We start from the raw sequence: 18,735 nt of genomic DNA, 5'->3' as shown, positions 1-18,735 counted from the left end.
ATATTGACAAAAAAGAAAATCATCACATGGCTCCTATAGCGTTCGAATGTCTCACCAAAAATCCATGAAGGAGAAATCCTTGTTTACAATTCTGAGTTGAAAGCCCTGCTCTATGTTTTAAATAAACATGTTACACATGTTTGTAACACTCCTGCTTTCATGGCTGTCTCGTGTAGGGTGATTCTGCACATATGAGCATGTCCCTGCCTCATTATGTCTTCTGCATATTCATGCCTGTGCACATACATATTGAAATACATAGTGTTTCTCTATAAATTACTCTCCTTTTAGGTCTCTTTGTATTTGCACATCACATTGACGTTATTTGGAAAGTGTAGGCTATAACGCCTATGAATTGCATTTTAAATTGGTGGAGGGTTACAAAATATTTGTCATAAAGTACAAATGGGTTGGGAAGGGGTGCCTGGGTGGCTCAGTCGGTTACGCATCTGACTCTTGATTTCAGCTCAGGTCATGACCTCACGGTTCGTGAGATCGAGCCCCACATTGGGCTCTTGTGCTGACAGTGCAGGGCCTGCTTGGGATTCTCTCTCTCTCCCTCTCTCTCTGCCCTTTCCCAGTTTGTGCGTGCGCGCTCTCTCAAAATAAACAAATAAACTAAAAACAAAAAAGAGGAGGTTGGGTCAGGGGATGTTGAGAATCACTGCTGGAGTCACAATGAGCTTTTCCATTCAGGGACCTGTCCCAGCTCGTAGCGGCTCCCCTACCACGTTGCCATTTCCCGTGTGATCGTCCGCATCTCTCCTTTAGAGAGTGAGCCCAGCATGTCCGGGCAGGTGCTGGTCTTAGTCACGCCTGTGCCTACCATAGTGTCTGATTTACAGTAAACACTTCATAAAGGTTTGCTCAGTAGAGAAGTACTTAGACATGTCTAGCGTGGTACATTCAAGTGGAAACAAAAAGACTACATTCTCCAAACACAAACCAAGTGAAGAGTCCCGCAGAAAGAAGCCAGAGGCTAGGATTGGGGACGAGGGCATCCAACCGGGGACTAACTACCTACAGTTCTTGGTTGGAGGCAGCTTAGAGGAGGCCATTCCTGGCACCAAAGCAGATGGACCAGATGATGAGAGTCCCTGTCAAATTATAGGATTTTGTAATATCTTGACTCCCTTCTTCTCCTAGAAGCTTCTAAAGACTTTGTTGACCAAGTGCAGTCCATCCCATGGTTTAAAAGAATGACAGTGTTATAGTCTAGAATGTCTAATACAGCTTTTGTCTCTAAACACATTTTTACGGAAGCATATATCATGTAATCAGGGTGAGTGAAGGAAATCTGTAACTGTCTCACGATGCTCCCCAAACAACAGCTATTTGTGCAGGAGGAACATCCGGGATTGAACAAAGCTTTCGTCCGGGCTTCTTGGTAAAGCATTAGATGCAAGCGTTAATCTGGCTGCAGAGAAGAAGGGACGTTGAACGGGCCAGGTCTCAGGCAGTCAAGCATCTTCCCAGAGCAGCAAAATCAGTGGTATGGAAGTAACTGCATTAGTCTGTAATCATAGAATGCACATGGACTTTCTCCTACTGGACATCCTGGGTCAGGGACTATAAGGGTCACTGTGGGTGCCCTGCCCGGATCTTCCCGTTCACCAGCTGCTGTGGCATTGGCTGCTGAAGGCTCACAGCTGTCCTTTTTCCCAGAAACTTAGACTCAGCCACCTGTCCAGAAGTTCATGCGCTCATGAGCCGGGTGGGGTGGATGAGGTGGGCGCACACAGACCCACCCTGTTGCCTCCAGGTGGGACCAACTCGGTGGCACAATTATGCTCCAGAGCTCCCTGTGGGATCAGCTACACTTCAGTGCAGGTCCCATCCTTGCTCGGTTCCTTCCCCTGTCCCTTTGCTCCTCTTCTCCCACGAGCATGCCCTCAATAAATCAGGTGCACTTGAGTCCCTGGCTCAGCTTCGGCTTCTGGGGAACCTGACCTGAAACAGGGATCTAGCATCTCTTCTGAGGTTCTGGCAGTTTGCCGAGATCAGGCTGCTCTCCTACTTTTCATGCAGGTTTCGTGGATTTCATAGCTATACGTAAGAGAAGGCGTGTTTGAAAACTGATCAAATGGATATGTTTTTTGAGTTAATTTCAAATTATCCATCTATATTATGTATCTAGCAAACATCATTGCAATGACTTCATTTACACATCTGTCTTCTGTATCAGGCTGAGAATTATTTGAGGGCAGGGACCACATCTGACACCCCCAGGAATCTGCCCATTGTCAGCTCATGTGTGCTCAGTGAATAGGTGACCAGTGGGTAATTTGCATGGATGCATGAAATACAGCATCAAGCCATCATCTTTGGAATTTACAAAATTCCAAATGTTCAAGATGTGGATTTAAAATGAGAAATATCGGAGCACTTGGGTGGCTCAGTTAGGTGTCTGACTCTTGATTTCAGCTCAGGTCATGATCTCATGGTTTGTGAGTTGGAGCCCCACATTGAGCTCTGTGCTGACATCTCAGAGCCTGCTTGGGATTCTCTCTCTCTCCCATTTCTTTGTCCCTACCCTGCTCGCATACACTCTCAGAATAAATAAACTTAATTTTTTTTGTTTTAAATGAGAAGTATCTTGGGGTGCGTGGGTGGCTCAGTTGGTTAAGTGTCTGACTCTTGATTTTGGCTTGGGTCATGATCTCACAGTTCGTGGGTTCGAGCCCCACATCAGACGAGAGCTTGCTTAGGATTCTTTCTCTGTCTCCATCTCTCTCTACCCCTCCTCCACTAGCACATGTGCGCTCGCGCTTTCTCTCTCACTCTCTCAATAGTAAATAAACTGGGGCGCCTGGGTGGCTTAGCCAGTTAAGCGTCTGACTTCGGCTAGGGTCATGAACTCGCGGTCTGTGAGTTCAAGCCCTGCGTTGGGCTCTATGCTGACAGCTCGGAGCCTGGAGCCTGCTTCAGATTCTGTGTCTCCCTCTCTCTCTGCTCCTCCCCTGTTCATTCTCTGCCTCTCTCTCTGTCAAAAATGAAATAAACATTAAAAATTAAAAAAAAATAATAAATAAACTTAAAAAAAATAAACTGAGGCATATCCTGGCTCTTATCAATTTGAGTTTCATGGCTATTATTATAATAATAAAATCCCTTTGTGATTTGGGAATTACTTAATGTCTTCCTTTCCCTTTCTTTAGTCTGCCTGGGTTCCCAACTTTTAGCTTTTTCCCCCTAAATTAAATCTGTTGGATTTGATTTTCTTACTTTGTGACTCACGTGGTGGTCCAAGAGTGCGGTTCTATAAAGCTCCTCAGGAGACAATATGACTTACACGGAGAGGGAAATCACGAGAATTCAAATCCTCATTCAAGAGTTTGTTTCGACTTTCCTCTTCATTTCTGCCGTAACAGGGCAGAACCTCACCGCAATCTCCCGTGGCCTTCCAGGTGCAGGATTTAGACCATCTTTGGTGAAGGTCACCAGATTAAATACAAATCACCCAGGTGGAATTGAATTTCAGAGAAACAATGGATAATTTTTTACTATGTCTCATATAGTATTTGAAAGCAATATTTGGGACATATATATACAATATTCAACTCTAACTGGGCACCGTGCTTTTTGTCTCCTCCCTCCCACCATCATTTCCTCCCTCTTCCTTCTCTGCCCTTTTCTTTCTCTCTTCTTTCTTGCTTGCTTTCTTGCTTTCTTGCTTTCTTTCCTTCTTTTCCTTTTTGCTAAATCTTGCAATCTTACAACTGGTCAAATAATCTTACACAATTTTTTTTTGATGTTACAATACCTGAACTTACTGAATAGAATTCAAGGTACACCTGTCTCATACTGAATTCCATAGTAGATGATAAAGTAGCAAAGTGCCAGGTATAAATTTAAAATGTTTGATGGTTAAGAATTGAACATTGAAAACACAACTCATGAAATATGGACATACAACTAAGTCAGGGGTTGTCAAGCTGCCCGTAAAAGGCTAGACAGTAAATATTTTTGGCTTTATGGCCCTTGAGTTCTCTGTGACAAGTACTCAGCTCTGCCTTTGTAGCTTAAAGGCAGCTGTAGATAATATATAAACAAATGACCATGGCCGTGCTCATGTGCCAATAAAACTCTGTAGGGCAGTAGTTTGCCAATGAAATCGTGATATTAGAAGATTCTCATGAATATTTAAAAATGCAACTGTAACAAATTAACTTGGTTTTGGGGCGCCTGGGTGGCTCAGTCGGTTAAGTGTCCGGCTTCAGCGGAGGTCATGATCTCGCAGTTTGTGAGTTCGAGCCCAGCGTCGGGTTCTGTGCTGACAGCCCAGAGTCGAGCCTGCTTTGGATTCTGTGTCTCCCTCTCTTTCTGACCCTCCCCCGCTCACACTCTGTATCTCTCTCTCTCTCTCAAAAACAAATAAACATTAAAAAAATATAATTTGGCTTTTATCCACAAAATTACTTCTAAGAGATCCCACACAATTCTATACAATTCTCCTGCGGGTGGGATGAAACTGGTAATTTTACATATTGCCAATCGTCCTGAACGTACATTGGAGACTACCTTCCAGAAATTCATTTGACAGGTTATTTCAAGAGTCAGAAAACCTTGGCAAGTAGGGAATAGATAGGTAAAAGAAAGCTTAAATTTCGCCAGTGTCCAAACTCTGCCAAGTGTCTACCCTGGGCCCGAAGCTGGGGACAGAATGAAGGGATTGGAAGAAACATCTATGGCCCAACTCTGTGGGGGAAAGACAATGAAAGAAGTCACTCGAGGAAATATTGTGCATCGTTCCGAAAAATAAGAAGACTACAGAAGCACCATAAGAAAACCTTCGTGATACAATGTGAACTGAAAAACATCTGCGTACGTACTTACATGAGCACCCTGATGACGACAATAAGCTCGCGCATAAAGCAGAGCTTCCAAGATGGTGACCGTGAACGTGGGAGAATGTCTCCCGGAACTTTCCGTGGTGCCAGCGCGCTGTGGTGGCTCAGAGCAGAGGCTCTGGCACCAGGGAGCCTGGCTGTCATTCCTGACTCTTCGCTCACTAGCTCTGTGACCCCGTGCCTCATTTCTGTCGTCTGTAAACTAGGGACAATGACAGTGGCTACCTCACAGACTGTCGAGAAGACTAACTAATAGACTATGCAAGACACTGCAAACCGTTGCTGACACGTGCTGTGCCGTAAGGTTTGCACTCAGTGCTGGTGACGTTTATAGAGACCACGTGATTTTTTTCTTATAACGCAACAACCTCATTTATACTTCTAAAGAAACATTTTACCATCGAGTCTGCAAGTAGAATTATCATGGGGCTCAGTTTAGAAGGCAGCACCCACGTCGCTTTGTGATACTTACTGAATCAACCAGGATGTGTGAATGAGCGTGGGCCCCACCTTCCAAAGCCTGGGAAAAATAGACGTCGATGGAATATTGTACATCTGGTTCTAAACAGATGGGCGTGGGAAGCAGCACGATTCTGTATTAAGAGAAATAAAGCAGAAATTCAGTGACAAAAGTACAGTTATATAACCTAAGCGGCCATAGCTGCTTCTCCCAGCGTTGAAGTGGGTTCTGCCTCAGAGCAGAGGCCAGGTCTAGACCAGCTCGGGTGGGTTGAGTGGAAAACAAAATCACACTCAGGTTCTCTGTGGCTCTTCCATAGGATTGTGCCAAGCAGCAAAGCCTTGGGAACCATCAGCCACATGTTGTCGTAAGTGCTTTGGGAAAAGGATGGAAATGGAAGTCCTTCCTCCTGTCTACCATGCTCTCAACAGGGTCTCCATTTTAGTTTGCCACAAATCTCCGATGTAAAATTAGTGGCCTCCAAATCAGCAGCTTTTTAAAAAAAATTTTTTTTTCAACGTTTATTTATTTTTGGGACAGAGAGAGACAGAGCATGAACGGGGGAGGGGCAGAGAGAGAGGGAGACACAGAATCGGAAACAGGCTCCAGGCTCTGAGCCATCGGCTCAGAGCCTGACGCGGGGCTCAAACTCACGGACCGCGAGATCGTGACCTGGCTGAAGTCGGACGCTTAACCGACTGCGCCACCCAGGCGCCCCCAAATCAGCAGCTTTTTACCCTGGAGACTCTCAGCTGTTGAGGTACTGCCAGCTGAATATTTTATTCCTACTCTTGGAGCGTTTCACTTTCTCACCTCTCAAGGCCATCTGGGGAATGGGAAAGGAACGTTCGAGACCGAGAATCAGGAGATGTGGGCTGGAATCCTGGTTCTGTTATACACCAGCTACGAGGCTGGGGCAGGTCTCCAGGTATTCTCACTCTGAATTTCCTCCTCACCTGACGAAGAGAAAGTCTTCCTCGCTGAGTCGTCAGCAAGATATGATCTTAAACGTGAAGCTTAGTGTAACACAGCAAGCGCTTAATAAATGTCACAGTCTCCTTGAATACACCTCTTCTCCTGCTGAGCTCTTTGCTACGAATTATTGATAGAGGCCTAAAATTCTAAGAAGGCTACTGTGTTTGAGGACAGGTCCCAAGCATACCTGGAAGTCGCCGGTAAAGGGAAGGACTGAGGTCGTGGCCATGGGGTCTCACGTGGACAGTGCTTGCTCTTTCCGAGGGGGTTAACCAGGATCTGGACAGCCCAGTCGGCTGCGGGCTACACGGGCGTGACATAAAAGCATGTTTTCGTGAGGACGTATACACAACACACGCCTAACGGACAGCCCTTGCCATCAAATCTGTAACCCACGGCCCCCTCAGAACAGGGAACTTTGGAGCTGAGGGAAGTCTTAGCGGTTGGCCATCAGCTCTAACACGCTGGCAGCTGAATGGCGGTTTGGGTAGACAGAATGTTGTTTCCGGCCATAGCTCTAGTTCATAGGCTCAAAAGACCCTGGTGCTCCGGACAGGGCTGGTCTTTAACATCTGTCTCCCCCAAAGTCCATTGATTCATCCTGTCCCTGGATCACTGAACAAACATGAACATTTCAAATGCTTCACAAAAGGATATATACTGCTTTTCATCTTATCATGTAAATATTAGGGGTGCCTAGATGGCTCAGTCGGTGAAGCGTCCGACTTTGGCTCAGACCGTGGTCTCGCTGTTCGTGAGTTCGAGCCCCGCGTGGGGCTCTGTGCTGACAGCTCGGAGCCTGGAGCCTGCTTCAGATTCTGTGTCTCCCTCTCTCTCTGTCCCTCCCCTGCTGGCAATTCTGTCTCTCTCTCTGAAAAGTAAGTAAACATTTAAAAATTTAAATATTATTATATAAATATATTATTACATAAATTTTCTTATTTTACACTTATTACTAAAATAAATATATTACTAAACCTATTTATATGTATCTAAATATGTATAGATATTTATAGCATATAATAATTAGCTATATTCTGAAAGCCATGCAATTTGGAAATGCTTTTTTTTTTAAGTTTATTTAATTTGAGAGAGAGAGAGAGAGAGCACACGCATGCAAAAGGGGGAGGGATAGAAAAAGAAAGGGAGAGAGAGAATTCTGAGCAGGCTCCACACTGTCAGTGCAGAGCCTCATGTGGGGCTCAATCTAGGAGCCATGAGATCGTGACCTGAGCCTAAACCAAGAGTCGACTCTTAACCGACGGAGCCACCCGGGCATTTCCAGCCACCCTGGAAATGCTTTTTAAAGATGTCAGAGGGGCGTCTGGGTGGCTCGGTCAGTTGAGCGTCTGACTCTTGATTTCAGCTCAGGTCATGATCTCGTGTTTCGTAAGACTGAGCCCTGCCCTGGGCTCTGTGCTGGCCATGCAGAGCCTGCTCAGGATTCTCTCTCTCCTCCTCTCTCTGCCCCTCCCCTGCTCCATGCCCTCTCTCTCAAAATAAATAAGTAAAAATCAAACCAAAAAATTTAAAAAATAAAGATGTCAGAGATGTGTTCTATGGAAAAATTTGTACCTTATATTTTTAATGACTTCTTATACTCACCGGGTCCGAGTTCACTCAAGTCCCTTGGCTTTCGTTTATCAGTGAGAAACAGAGAATTACGTCATATCAAGAATTTCAAAGAGGGTCAGCAGCTTTGGTCGTATAACACACAATGAGCACTTCCAGAGTGTGGTCCCTGGAGGGACTCTGGGGACCCTGAAACCACCCCCAGCCTCACAAAACACTTTTTGGGGCGGATGGTCTGTGGGGTGTCAGATTATCATTGAAAAGATTATGCTAAGAAAAAGTGAGGAACCACTGCACTAGATCAAGTGTTTTTCTAATTTGGTTTCTATTCTGTCTTAGATATTTCTCAAAAGGCAGGGGGGAGGGGGACAGGGTGGTGGTGGGGCCGGGGGCAGGGGGAAGGCCAGGGAAGCCACGAGGTGCAGCCTGCTTTTAGTTTTGCTCGTTTCAGGGTAAAAGCCAAGTGCAAATAACCGCCTCTTCTGTATCCCTAGGAGTCAGAATCTCTTCACACAGGTGAGCCTGTGAAGTTCTTAGAAAAAAGCCCAAGGAGGGCAGAATTTGTGTTATTTTAGTTTTTTATTGTTCTTATACAAACATTCCATCACCACTTCCTCAGACCTTGTACCTTCAGTATATAACCCCGCTCTAGCCTCTCTCCACGGAATAGAGCACACATGCCTCTGGCTTAGTGTGTTGTTTTAATATCGTTAGGAAACCCTTTGATTTATAATGCCCTCCAGATGTTCTGTTTTTTGTGTTTTTTTTTTTTTTGGTGTGGTTTTCTGTGGGCTTTTTTTTTTTTGCAAATCATTTTCTGACGATCCTATCTAGCAAGACCGGAATGGAAAGTCTTCGTTTGAAAATGTACTACCTCAGGCAGGTTTTACCCTTGAAGATGAAGAAGAAGTTGGATACCTGAATCTCATAGCGAATGGCGATGGTGAAGTCCATGGGAAGGGCAATGTGGTCGACTGCAAATCTCAAGCCAGCCCCAGGGAGAACCCGGGCAAATCCAGGTCCAGTCCACGCAGTAGGGCTTCCAGGAACCGGTTCTCGGAAAACACCATGAACAGCAGGCACCTGGCCAAAAGTCACTGAGCCCTAAAATTGGAGAAGAATGCACTCAGCTTTGCTAGAGTCGAGTCCTAGCAGGAAAAAAAAAAAGGAGTTCAGGAAAAAAAAAAAAGTACATATTTCCTGATGTGTATATGATCCATCTGAGTCACGGATAAATTATTCCAGCCAGGATACGACCCAGAAGGCATCTGAGATGTGCTGAATCCGCAGCTTTGGAACATATGTTACTGTATAGAGTGATTGATTTCCAAGCCGTGTCACTGGAAACCACTTTAAACTTAAGTACCCCACGTGCTAATGAATTGGACACATTCCACGCTGGTGACCTGGGGTTTTCTCAGATACGACTGTGGGATTCCGGCCAAAATGAGGAAGGATAGAAAATATTCCCATGCTTCCTTCGTGGACTTGGCCTCATTATGCATGACAGTGAGAAAACCCACATGGATTTATTTATTTATTTATTTTTGGATATTTCTTCCATGCAGACATGAGAAACGCTCTTCTATCTGCTTGGAGGCACAGAAGTATGAAACGCGTAACACGTTGGGTTGCATCCCGGATGGTCTCTCCTGGATGTCAGCCTAGAGCCATCTGGAACCTGGAGATAATACTTTAATGACTTTTGCATCTGTCTCCCCACGCTCACAGCATCCACCAGAATTCTGCCTCTTGTCTCACTACAACAGTGCCTTGGCCGTTCTCTCCACCCCTTCCCTAACCCAACCCACATGACGCACAGCTGCCAATAAGCGTTTCACACTCTTACCCAACTGCCAACGGAATCACACCCATATGACTTAGCCTGGGGTTCAAGTTGCTCTGCGATCTACCCCAAACCGCTCATTTGCTGAGTGTTTATTGAGCAACCATTCAACGCCAACCCCTGCATTAGGAATGCAAAGATGAATAGGACACAGTCCTGGCCACGGAGGATAGAACCTTGCACTGGAGACCAAAACGTAAATAAGAAACTATATCATCAGATTAGGTTTCAGCAGATATCTATGTAAATTTGTCTACATGCAATGTCTTTCAAACATTTCAGAAACACTCTCACAAATGCAGTAGACACTAGATGCCCCTCGGGGATCCCCTTTACCTGGTTGGTGCACCACCACCCGCAGTTGCTGTGTGTGTGGCTTCTAGGAGCTCACGGTTGCCTCCTTCTCTAGAGAATTGCCCTCCCATACCTCCTCCCCAACCCCCCACCCCACCCCTGTCCCCGAGGGTAGCTCACAGCCAGTGGCTTCTTGATCAGAGCTATAAAAGGCTGACCCTGTCTTCCCAGCAGACGGGACAACCTTGCCTGCGGTTTATGCCTCTGAGCTCCTTCATGGATCAATCCAATGTTGGTTTCACCTGACACTACATCTTACTCCCTCCTCTTGTTTCTTTCACTCCCTTACAGAGCTTTCCTGAATAACACTTCCTTACTGGATCACATGCACCTGAATCCAGTCTTGGGCTCTGTTTCTAGGGCACTTGACCTGAGACAGTTGGTGCCAGCCAGTTTACCTAAAAGCAGACTCCCAGATGCAATTTGGGAGGAGGAGCGTTTTCGGTTCAGCTGGCAACGGGGACCCCCGTGTGCAACATGTCCTGATGATCCCTGGGATGTGGCGGCAGAGCAATCGCTAAAGCTGTCAGCTGTGGAGAACTGGGACAGGATAAAGGCAGGAGGGGAGCCACCAACTGCAGCCATGTTTCTGGCATTGAGAGATATGGGGGAACAGCAATTATAAGGACTGTGGAAATAGGTGGGAGTTGTTGAATGCCACTGATGCTGTGACGAGGGAGGATGGGCTCAGGGCAATCACCATTTTAAAGCCAAGTGTGAGAGTCAGAGGGCCTCCCTGGGGGGATTTAAAGAGCCTCATCTCCTTTAGGCAGATGGCAGGAAGAGTTGACGACCAGGCACAGGATCTCATTGTTAAGACTTGCAGAACTTTGGAGAAGCCTGCATTCTCAGCCTAGGTAAGTCACCTATGCCCAAGTCAGGCCCTTCATGGGGAAGAAGAGGGACCTTAAGACATGGGTGATGCACGTGGGAACCTTGAACTCTGAGGCTCTCCTGAGCGCTCGTGGACCATAGACGTAATCCACCCACTCTTACTGGAGTAGAGCCCCTCCACTCCACCCCCCTGCCGCATTTGAGGACGACGTGGAAACCTCAAATGACGCAGCTGTCTTGGGAGAAAACGTGTACCTTCCTGAGGATCTGCTTATCCTACCCCCCCTGACCACGTGCCTGATAATTAGAGTCAAGTTTCAGCATGACCTGACTGGGAAAGTGCTAGATCTCCGAGAGGGACTTGGCTAACCCGTACAGGTAGCAACTGAGAGAGAATGGGTCTGCGTCCTGAGGTTGTTAGAATAAGGAGGCAGAACATGAAACTGGATAGAGAGAGTTTGTTGATTTGGGATCACCAGTAATATGGGATTTAATAGCCTGGCAAGAGCTCTGGAGCCTTGGGAGATGGGTCCAATATATTGCTGGAGTAGCTCTTGGAAGCTTGGCAAAAGCTGTGGTCCCGAGGAGAGGGAGTGGAGGTTCCAGAACGGCCGTAGCAGACTGTGGAGGAAGGGATACAAGGCTCAGAGTAGCAGGCATTCTAGAATGGGTCTAAGATACAGGACCAGGAAACCCACCAGCCGATTATGTTCTTTGAAGGCCTGGAGGACACCTTATTTATTGGGACAAGAAGCAATGAACTGGTGAGAAGGGCAACAGCATCACTGAAAAGCTGAGTGTTGGGTGTTCTCTGTAGGCTGGAAGGATCTATCACTGGGAAACAGAGCTCTTTGGTATCAATGTGGAGGACAGGATCCCAGACTATCAAAGACTGGGTAGCACTTAACTCTCAAAAACAAGATGGGCATAATTATTATAGGGGGCAGCAAGGTTAGAAAAGGAGACAAGGGGTCCTGACCCATAGGAATCTTCAATGGAGATGACTAATAGAACATGGTATTCCCAGGAGCAACACAGACGAGAAGCCAACAAAAGTATTGCTTAACATACATCATTAAAAGCGGTCAGATATGAATTAGCAAAAGGCTGAGGTCAGCTGCCCCAATGGAAAGACGTGATGTTCTGTCAAGTTCCTAGACCTGAGCCACTTCTTGGATCCAGAACCCAGTGACTGAATAAGAGACCAGATCCCAATGAAGAAAGATTCTTGAACACCATGGCAAGTGTAAATCAGGTACCCAAAGTGCCATCATGGTCCCCTTGTTAGAGGAAGGACATCTGAGGGTCAGGTAATATATGGAGTCCTGGCCTAAGTCCTTCTTAAAATGGGTTCACAGATTTACTGAACCGTCCCTTGATTATTTCCTCCAATTCCTGACTATGTAATTGGAATGGATCTGCTTAGCAGTGGACATTGATTCTTTGACCTGGAAGGAAAGGTAAGAGTTCTTCTAGTAGGAAATGCCAAGTAAAAGCTTGTGAAACATCCATTCGCAACCACTTTCTCTCCACCAAGTCAAGATAGTAAATAAAAAACAGTACTACAAATCTGAGATGTTCTCCAAGCGCCACTCTCAGGATACGATGGTGGTTCCCATCATGTCCCCATCCTACACTTAATACAGACTTAACCAGCTTGTAGTCCCATCTGTGGCTGTCGTGCCTGAGGGAGCATCTTTACCAGAGCAGATTTCCACCACTCTCACCCAGGATACGGAGCTATGGAAATGCAAAATGTGTTCTCCAGAAACACAGAGAAGGAGAAGCAGCAGGCTGTCTTCTCTCGGGTAATGTATATTCAGTCTTGCCCCAAGACTGTTCATTCTCCCACTCTCTGTAACAGGATAGCCCAAAGGGGTTTGAACCATCTAGATATGCCACAAAATGCACACTGATTTCCTATATTAAAGGATACTGAAGTGGGTCCCTTGGTCCAAGCCGACATCGTGTGGTCTCCCACGGTGTGAATCAGATACTCTATGGCCTCTGTCAGAAGACCACATCACCCGTCCTCAGCTCAAGGGACCCACTTCACAGCAAAAGAAGGATCGCAGTGGTCATGTGACTTTGCGATCCACTGCTCTACACAAACTGTGCCATCCAGAAGATGTTAACCTCAGATGGCAGTGGGATGGGACCCCGAAAAAATGCATCAGCTTCACTAGCTTGGGAACGACACCCTGTGAGATGGGACAGTATTCTTCAGGATGTCATTTACTCCTTAATGATGGCAATGGCCTTTATGTGATGCTGTGCTCCCAATGGGTAGAAGACATGGGCTTGGAAATCTAGTAGGAGTGGCCAAGCTCACTGTCACAGGTGGTGACCAAGGGAATTTGGGCTTCTTGTGCTTGCAACTTTAGGCTCTGTGGGTCTAGATGTCTTGATTCTTGGGCAGGAACAAAGAATTCCACTAACCTTAAAGCTATGGCTGCTGCATGGCCACCAGGGCTTCTCATGCCTGTAGACCAGGAGGCCTGGGATGAAATTGACGTAACCGGAAGGGCTGATCCTATTTAATCAGGACATGAGGAATATGCGTGGCACTGAGGTGGCCCACTAAGACACCTGTGGTGTTCCCCTACATGTAGCCTGAGAAGACCATGGAAACCAGGCACTCAGTCGTGGAAGGACGAAGGTCTAGGTCATCCCAACCCGCAGAAGTGCTAGTTGAGCATGAAGGGAATCTAGAATGGGTGGCAAGGAAGGAGGGAGACAGTGAGTATCGGCTACCACCTTTGGGACCAATTGTGGCAGCCAGAGGCTGCGTTTGTCTCACGAATCTCCTTTTGTAAATCTCCCTAGGAATTGTGGCCCGGGAGAATCCCAGAAAGCCTGTGCGTGCATGGAATGAACTTAATGTAAGGGGCAGATGGGCTGGGTCAGCTTCATGGGCGTGCAAACATGTGTACTTACAGAGGGTCCCACACTCAGAAGGGACCCCATGTTTGGCTTAATGCTCTGCCATCACCATCTTGAGATAATTAATAATTTTATGTTTGAAATTCTTTTGTGAGTGAAGTCTCTTGGGACAATGGCGTGTGCACATGAGCAGAAGAGACATGCCCCCTATGTGTGTGCTTCCTTGCCCCCACTTGCAAATAGCGCACATGATGCCGGTGAACACAGCATCCCAGTGGGCCTACTATGCGCACGTGTTCAGTGAAACTAAGAGTGCATATAAGGTAAGTGGGTTATGTTGATGCCTGAGTAAGCAGGGTGCCGACAGCTCCAAGAAGCCAGGCTTTTTCTGTTCCAACCAGAACTTGCTTTGAAAGCAGAAAGAAGGAAAGGCATTCTGAGAAAGACGTTATTCATGCTGCTTCCCTGTATTAGCCAGTTGCATACACCAAAGGATGACCAGAAGGAAAGAAAGATAGGGCGACTCCTGGTTGTCTTTCTTGCAGCTCTTCCTTACTGGTTAGTATGCTGAAGGTAGGGAGTGTTGATAGGACACATACTGAGGAGTGAAACAGAAACAGTTGTGTTCGTTTTGCACATTCCATTGTTCTGGGAAGGCCAGAATACATATGCATTTATAACTACAAAATACAACCCGTGTAATTTCAGTGATTTGACATGAGCCAAACGCCCTTATGTTTGCAGTGAAAATTGCACGATCTAAAGATGCATGGTACCATTCGTGCCAGTAATTTATATTTTTAATATTTCTTTACTTCAAACGACATTAGATGGCAAATAAAAGAACACCGGGAAGTCAAGAGACTATGGAAGAAAGTAAGATGCTATATGTTTCAGTGCCTTCGATGTTCTTTTTCCCTAAGTTTTGAACAAAGGGCCTGGCGTGTGGGGCTGAGCATGCAAAGAGCGGATGCCAGCCCTCGCTGTGAGTGCACTGCCGGGTCCCCTCGGCTGGGCCACACTCTCCAGCCACCAGCTGCTGTGACACAGCTCCCCTCTCTTGAGAACTGCCCTTGGATCGGAGTCACCTCACCTGGGAGCTTGCTGGCATCTGCCCTGGGAGCCCACAACCATGACAGGCTGATGGACACAACAGGCCTGCCCTTGACCCTCAATGGGGGACAATTCTGTTGTGCCATTTATGCTTCCAACCTTCGCAGGGGATCAGGCCAAGGCTACATCTATCCCAGACTTCATCCTTGCCTCACTTTCCCCTCCCGAGCCTCCTTCCCTCCCTCCCCTACAGACTTCTCCTGATGAGTGTTCCTTCCCCTCCGTAAGGCACATGCACCCACGTCTCTGTTGCAATGTCTGTTTCCAGGGAACCCATACACATTTATACAAACCGAAACAAAGTTTTCACCAAGAAAATATGCCCTTGTTTTGTATTCCTCTGTTGTACTAAGCTGGGCCCGGCCAATTGATTTCATAACCTACTTACTAACAGGCAGGACCCGCAGTTTGAAGATTACGGATCTGTGTGACCCCAGAGATGGAAACAATGAACTATGTCCAGATGTTGGAGTAGGAAGATAAATCTGCATTGGGTTGTAAGGGATGAGTAGAAGTTTTACAAATCAAGAAATAATACAGAGGTGGTCATTTCAGACAAGAGTCAGGAGAGTAGTTTGTGGATATTTAGAGCTGTGTTTCTCAAAGAACGGTCATGGACCACCTGTATCAGAATCACTTTGGGGTGCGTGGCAAACATGCAGATTTCTTGACCAGTCCCAGACTCTCTGATTTGGATCTTGAGGGTAAGAACCTGGAACCTGCTTTCTAAATGAGCCCCCTAGTCAGTACTTCTGCACAGTAAAATTTGAGGTTCGCTTATCTGTTCCATAGAGAGCCAGGAGATGCGAGTAGTGACTCATTCCCCACTCTTCTCTTTCAGATGGACTCAGAATGAGAAGCCCAGAGAGTCAGAGAAGGCTTCATGGGCATGTGGTGTGGGCACAGGAACAGGTAGACGAAAGAGCAAGGCCGCCATGACTGGTGTGCATGGACCTGGGGACGAGGAACACCAGCCAGGAAGCCTTCTCTGATTCTCTCACCTAGAGGTAGTTCTCCTGAATCTGAAGTCCGTGTCATATCATGTGCACCTCTTCTATGATACTTACCCCACCCAGCCACCATTAGTGGTTTGTGTACACGGCTCATTTCCACGACAGTGATCTTAAGAGCAGACTTCATTCGTGCTGACATATTCTTGTTGCCATTGATTCAACCATTTCATTCACTCAAGGAGGTCTCTTATGTTTAAGGAACTGACTCAGGTGCTGGGTTTGTGAACGAGACAGCTAGTGTCTGATTTCATTGGTTTTCCAGCATGCCCCTTCATGCATACGCATGTGGGAAACTCAGTGAAGATCCCAGGGTACTGAATGAAGGAAGGAATGGACCCAAGGCATCCCCAACTTTGACTAATATAGTTGGATGACTATTATCCAAACTAATATAGTTGGCTGGCTACAAGGTCCTCAGGTCTCCTCTGGCCTCCTGAAGCCATTGGAGCAGGGTCCCGTGGAGGTGGCATCATCCTGCACTCACACTAGCACTGGCCAGCTTCCACTGTCTCAGATTCTAGACATGGCGACGCCATGCACCACCCCCAGGGATATCAGCATGTCTTCTTCCTTCCAACTAGGGGGAGAGCCGTTCCTCAGCTCTCCTTATGTCCCTAAAATGACAAAAACTTGTGAATTTGCAACACCTAACTCTGACTCCAGAATCCAGCCTTCTGGAAACTTCTGTCTTGAAACAAAGAAAGCTACTGGGATTCTGCCCAGAAGCTCTAATTACTTTGAGTTTGTGCCCTCCTTTCCTCCATCCCATCCTCGAGGACACTGGCAGCTTACAGGGACTGAGCACTCACATGGGCCCCACACGGTTCTGAGCACATTACCGGATTGTTTGTTTCAGGCAGGACAGACGACGGCCATGGAGAAGTGGTTTACCTCGCTCTGCTCGTCAGCACGTACCCTCTGCTTCTGATTTCTCTTCAGTATTATCGTGCCTTTGTCAACTATGAAATCACTCCCTTGTTGCTGGAAGTACACATCACACGTAGGCAAAGCTGTTGCTGCTATCTTAAAAAGAAAAGAAATTACAGCGTCAGTAACCCACAGAAGTTCCAATTGTACCACAGTGCAAGTGTTTTGGGTTATCGGATAACTTAAAAGGTAATCACGATCTTCATTTCATAGCCTCTGGAAGGAGTCGTGAGGCACTTTATAATTCCTCTTTCTCCGTGACAATGAGAAAATTTTGGTAGTCCTATGACGTCTCGGGTTTCCTTTTTGAACGATGCTGTGCTGGTGACATTCGAACCCGGGAAAACCTTTATGCTTATCTCCTAGTTTCGTGGTGTTCAAAAAAAAAAAAAAAAAAGCGCAAATGCTATGTTTTAACGTGAGATCTCAAGAAGAAAGTTGTAGAAAATCAACAGCAGGCATGGGGTAGAGACGCAGTTTCAGTAGCTACTGTCACTCTGGACACTCTCAAGGCCAATTCCTGGCAGTTCTCACAGTCTGTGGGATTTGACCTTGCAGGGTCCCGTGAGAGGTTATACCGGGGGAGCCACCTCCCAAACGAAGCCGAGGAATTGCGTTCCTGCGGCTCCCATTTCCTTAACATCCTCGTCTCGCGGGCTTCCCTTTCATACCATCCCCTCACTGGGGCCCTGGTCAGAATCGCCAATTGCTCACTTCCAGATGTTCATGGTCCTCTGGAGGTGGGTGTTTCCTTGGTTAACGTTTCCTTATTGGTTTTACAAACAAGAGTTTTTTCATTTCACAGGTGCCCTACTTGTTCGTCAAGAGCATGTAGTCCTCGGGTCAGCGGAGGCCCGCTTCAGGAACTCGCTTATTTTAGCGATTCTCAGCCACACTCTCTGTCCAGCTGCCTGACCTCTGCGATGAGGAACCTCAGACAGGCCACGCTGGATTATGTCCATGCGTCCAACACAAAATTAGAAACCATTTTATTGATTTTATGCAGAAAGCCTATTATGGAATTAGCTTTATACTACACTGTATCAAATTCCACACTATGTTAAATCCAATCAATGTTAAGTTTTGTGACCACAGGTAGTTTCTATAAGAAAACAAACCAGTGCTTCCCAAGTTGCCTATGAATCACTGGGGGATCCTGTTAACATGTAGACTTGATTCAGTAGGTCTGGGGCAGGACCTGAGACTCTATAAGTCCAGTGAACTCATAGGTGATGCAGCCTTGCTGGTCCATAGACCACATCTGAGTAGCAAGGATCTTGCCATAGACCGAATGTTTGTGTCCCTGCAAAATCCACATAGAGAAGGCTTATCCCCACAGTGGTGGTGATTAAAGGTGGGGCCTTTCCGGGGTGATTGGGTCATGAGCGCACACCCCAGGAATGGGATCAGTGCCCTCATGAAAGAGCTCCTTTGCCCCTCTGCCGTGTTAGGACTCAGTGAGAAGATGGCCATCTACGAACCAGGAAGCAGGCTTTCTCCAGACATGAATCTGCTGGTGCCTTGATCTTGGACTTCCCGGCTTCTAGGACTGTGAGAAATAAATTTGTTGTTTATATAACCACCTAGTCCGTGGTGCTTTTGTTACAGCAGCCTGAAAAAATTAAGATACACACATACCCACACACATCTTTTGAAGACCCGCCAAGAAAGTTAATTGTCCTTTTTCTTCATTCTCCGATTTGAGTATTCAAAGAGTTACTCCTAAGTCATGGTCTTGGGTTCACATCCTTTTTGTTCACATCATCTCCATACCTTCTCCTCTCTCTGCTACCTCTTCACTTTTTCCTTATTCCTTCCTGATGCCTGCCAGGACTACAGCAGAAAGCTCTCCCTCCATCCCAGGCCTCCCTGCGACTAGACCGCACCTACAGGAACACTGAGGACAGT

At 46.6% G+C, this 18,735-nt stretch overlaps 1 protein-coding gene and 1 long non-coding RNA gene across 7 annotated transcripts in view; one reads left to right on the top strand and one right to left on the bottom strand.

Annotated features, from left to right (window-relative positions):
• Positions 1–18,735, bottom strand: part of LAMB4 (laminin subunit beta 4) — a 112,733-nt gene that overhangs the window by 50,120 nt on the left and 43,878 nt on the right. For all 6 annotated transcript variants that reach the window (XM_045052248.1, XM_045052249.1, XM_023250243.2 and 3 more), the window contains 4 exons: positions 16,792–16,923; positions 8,776–8,961; positions 6,473–6,588; positions 5,323–5,443 (listed from right to left, as the gene is read on the bottom strand). In XM_045052248.1, coding sequence (XP_044908183.1) covers positions 5,323–5,443; positions 6,473–6,588; positions 8,776–8,961; positions 16,792–16,923 — 555 coding nt within the window. The remainder of the gene's footprint in view (positions 1–5,322; positions 5,444–6,472; positions 6,589–8,775; positions 8,962–16,791; positions 16,924–18,735) is intronic.
• On the top strand, positions 10,211–18,672 carry LOC123383841. Its single transcript, XR_006594118.1, has 3 exons — positions 10,211–15,894; positions 16,757–17,016; positions 17,633–18,672. It is a non-coding gene; the product is annotated as an uncharacterized LOC123383841 (long non-coding RNA).

Source organism: Felis catus, chromosome A2 (genome assembly GCF_018350175.1).
Source record: "Felis catus isolate Fca126 chromosome A2, F.catus_Fca126_mat1.0, whole genome shotgun sequence".
NCBI lineage: Eukaryota > Metazoa > Chordata > Mammalia > Carnivora > Felidae > Felis > Felis catus.
Note: the sequence above shows the minus strand (reverse complement) of the source record. Positions and strands in the feature narration are given on the sequence as shown.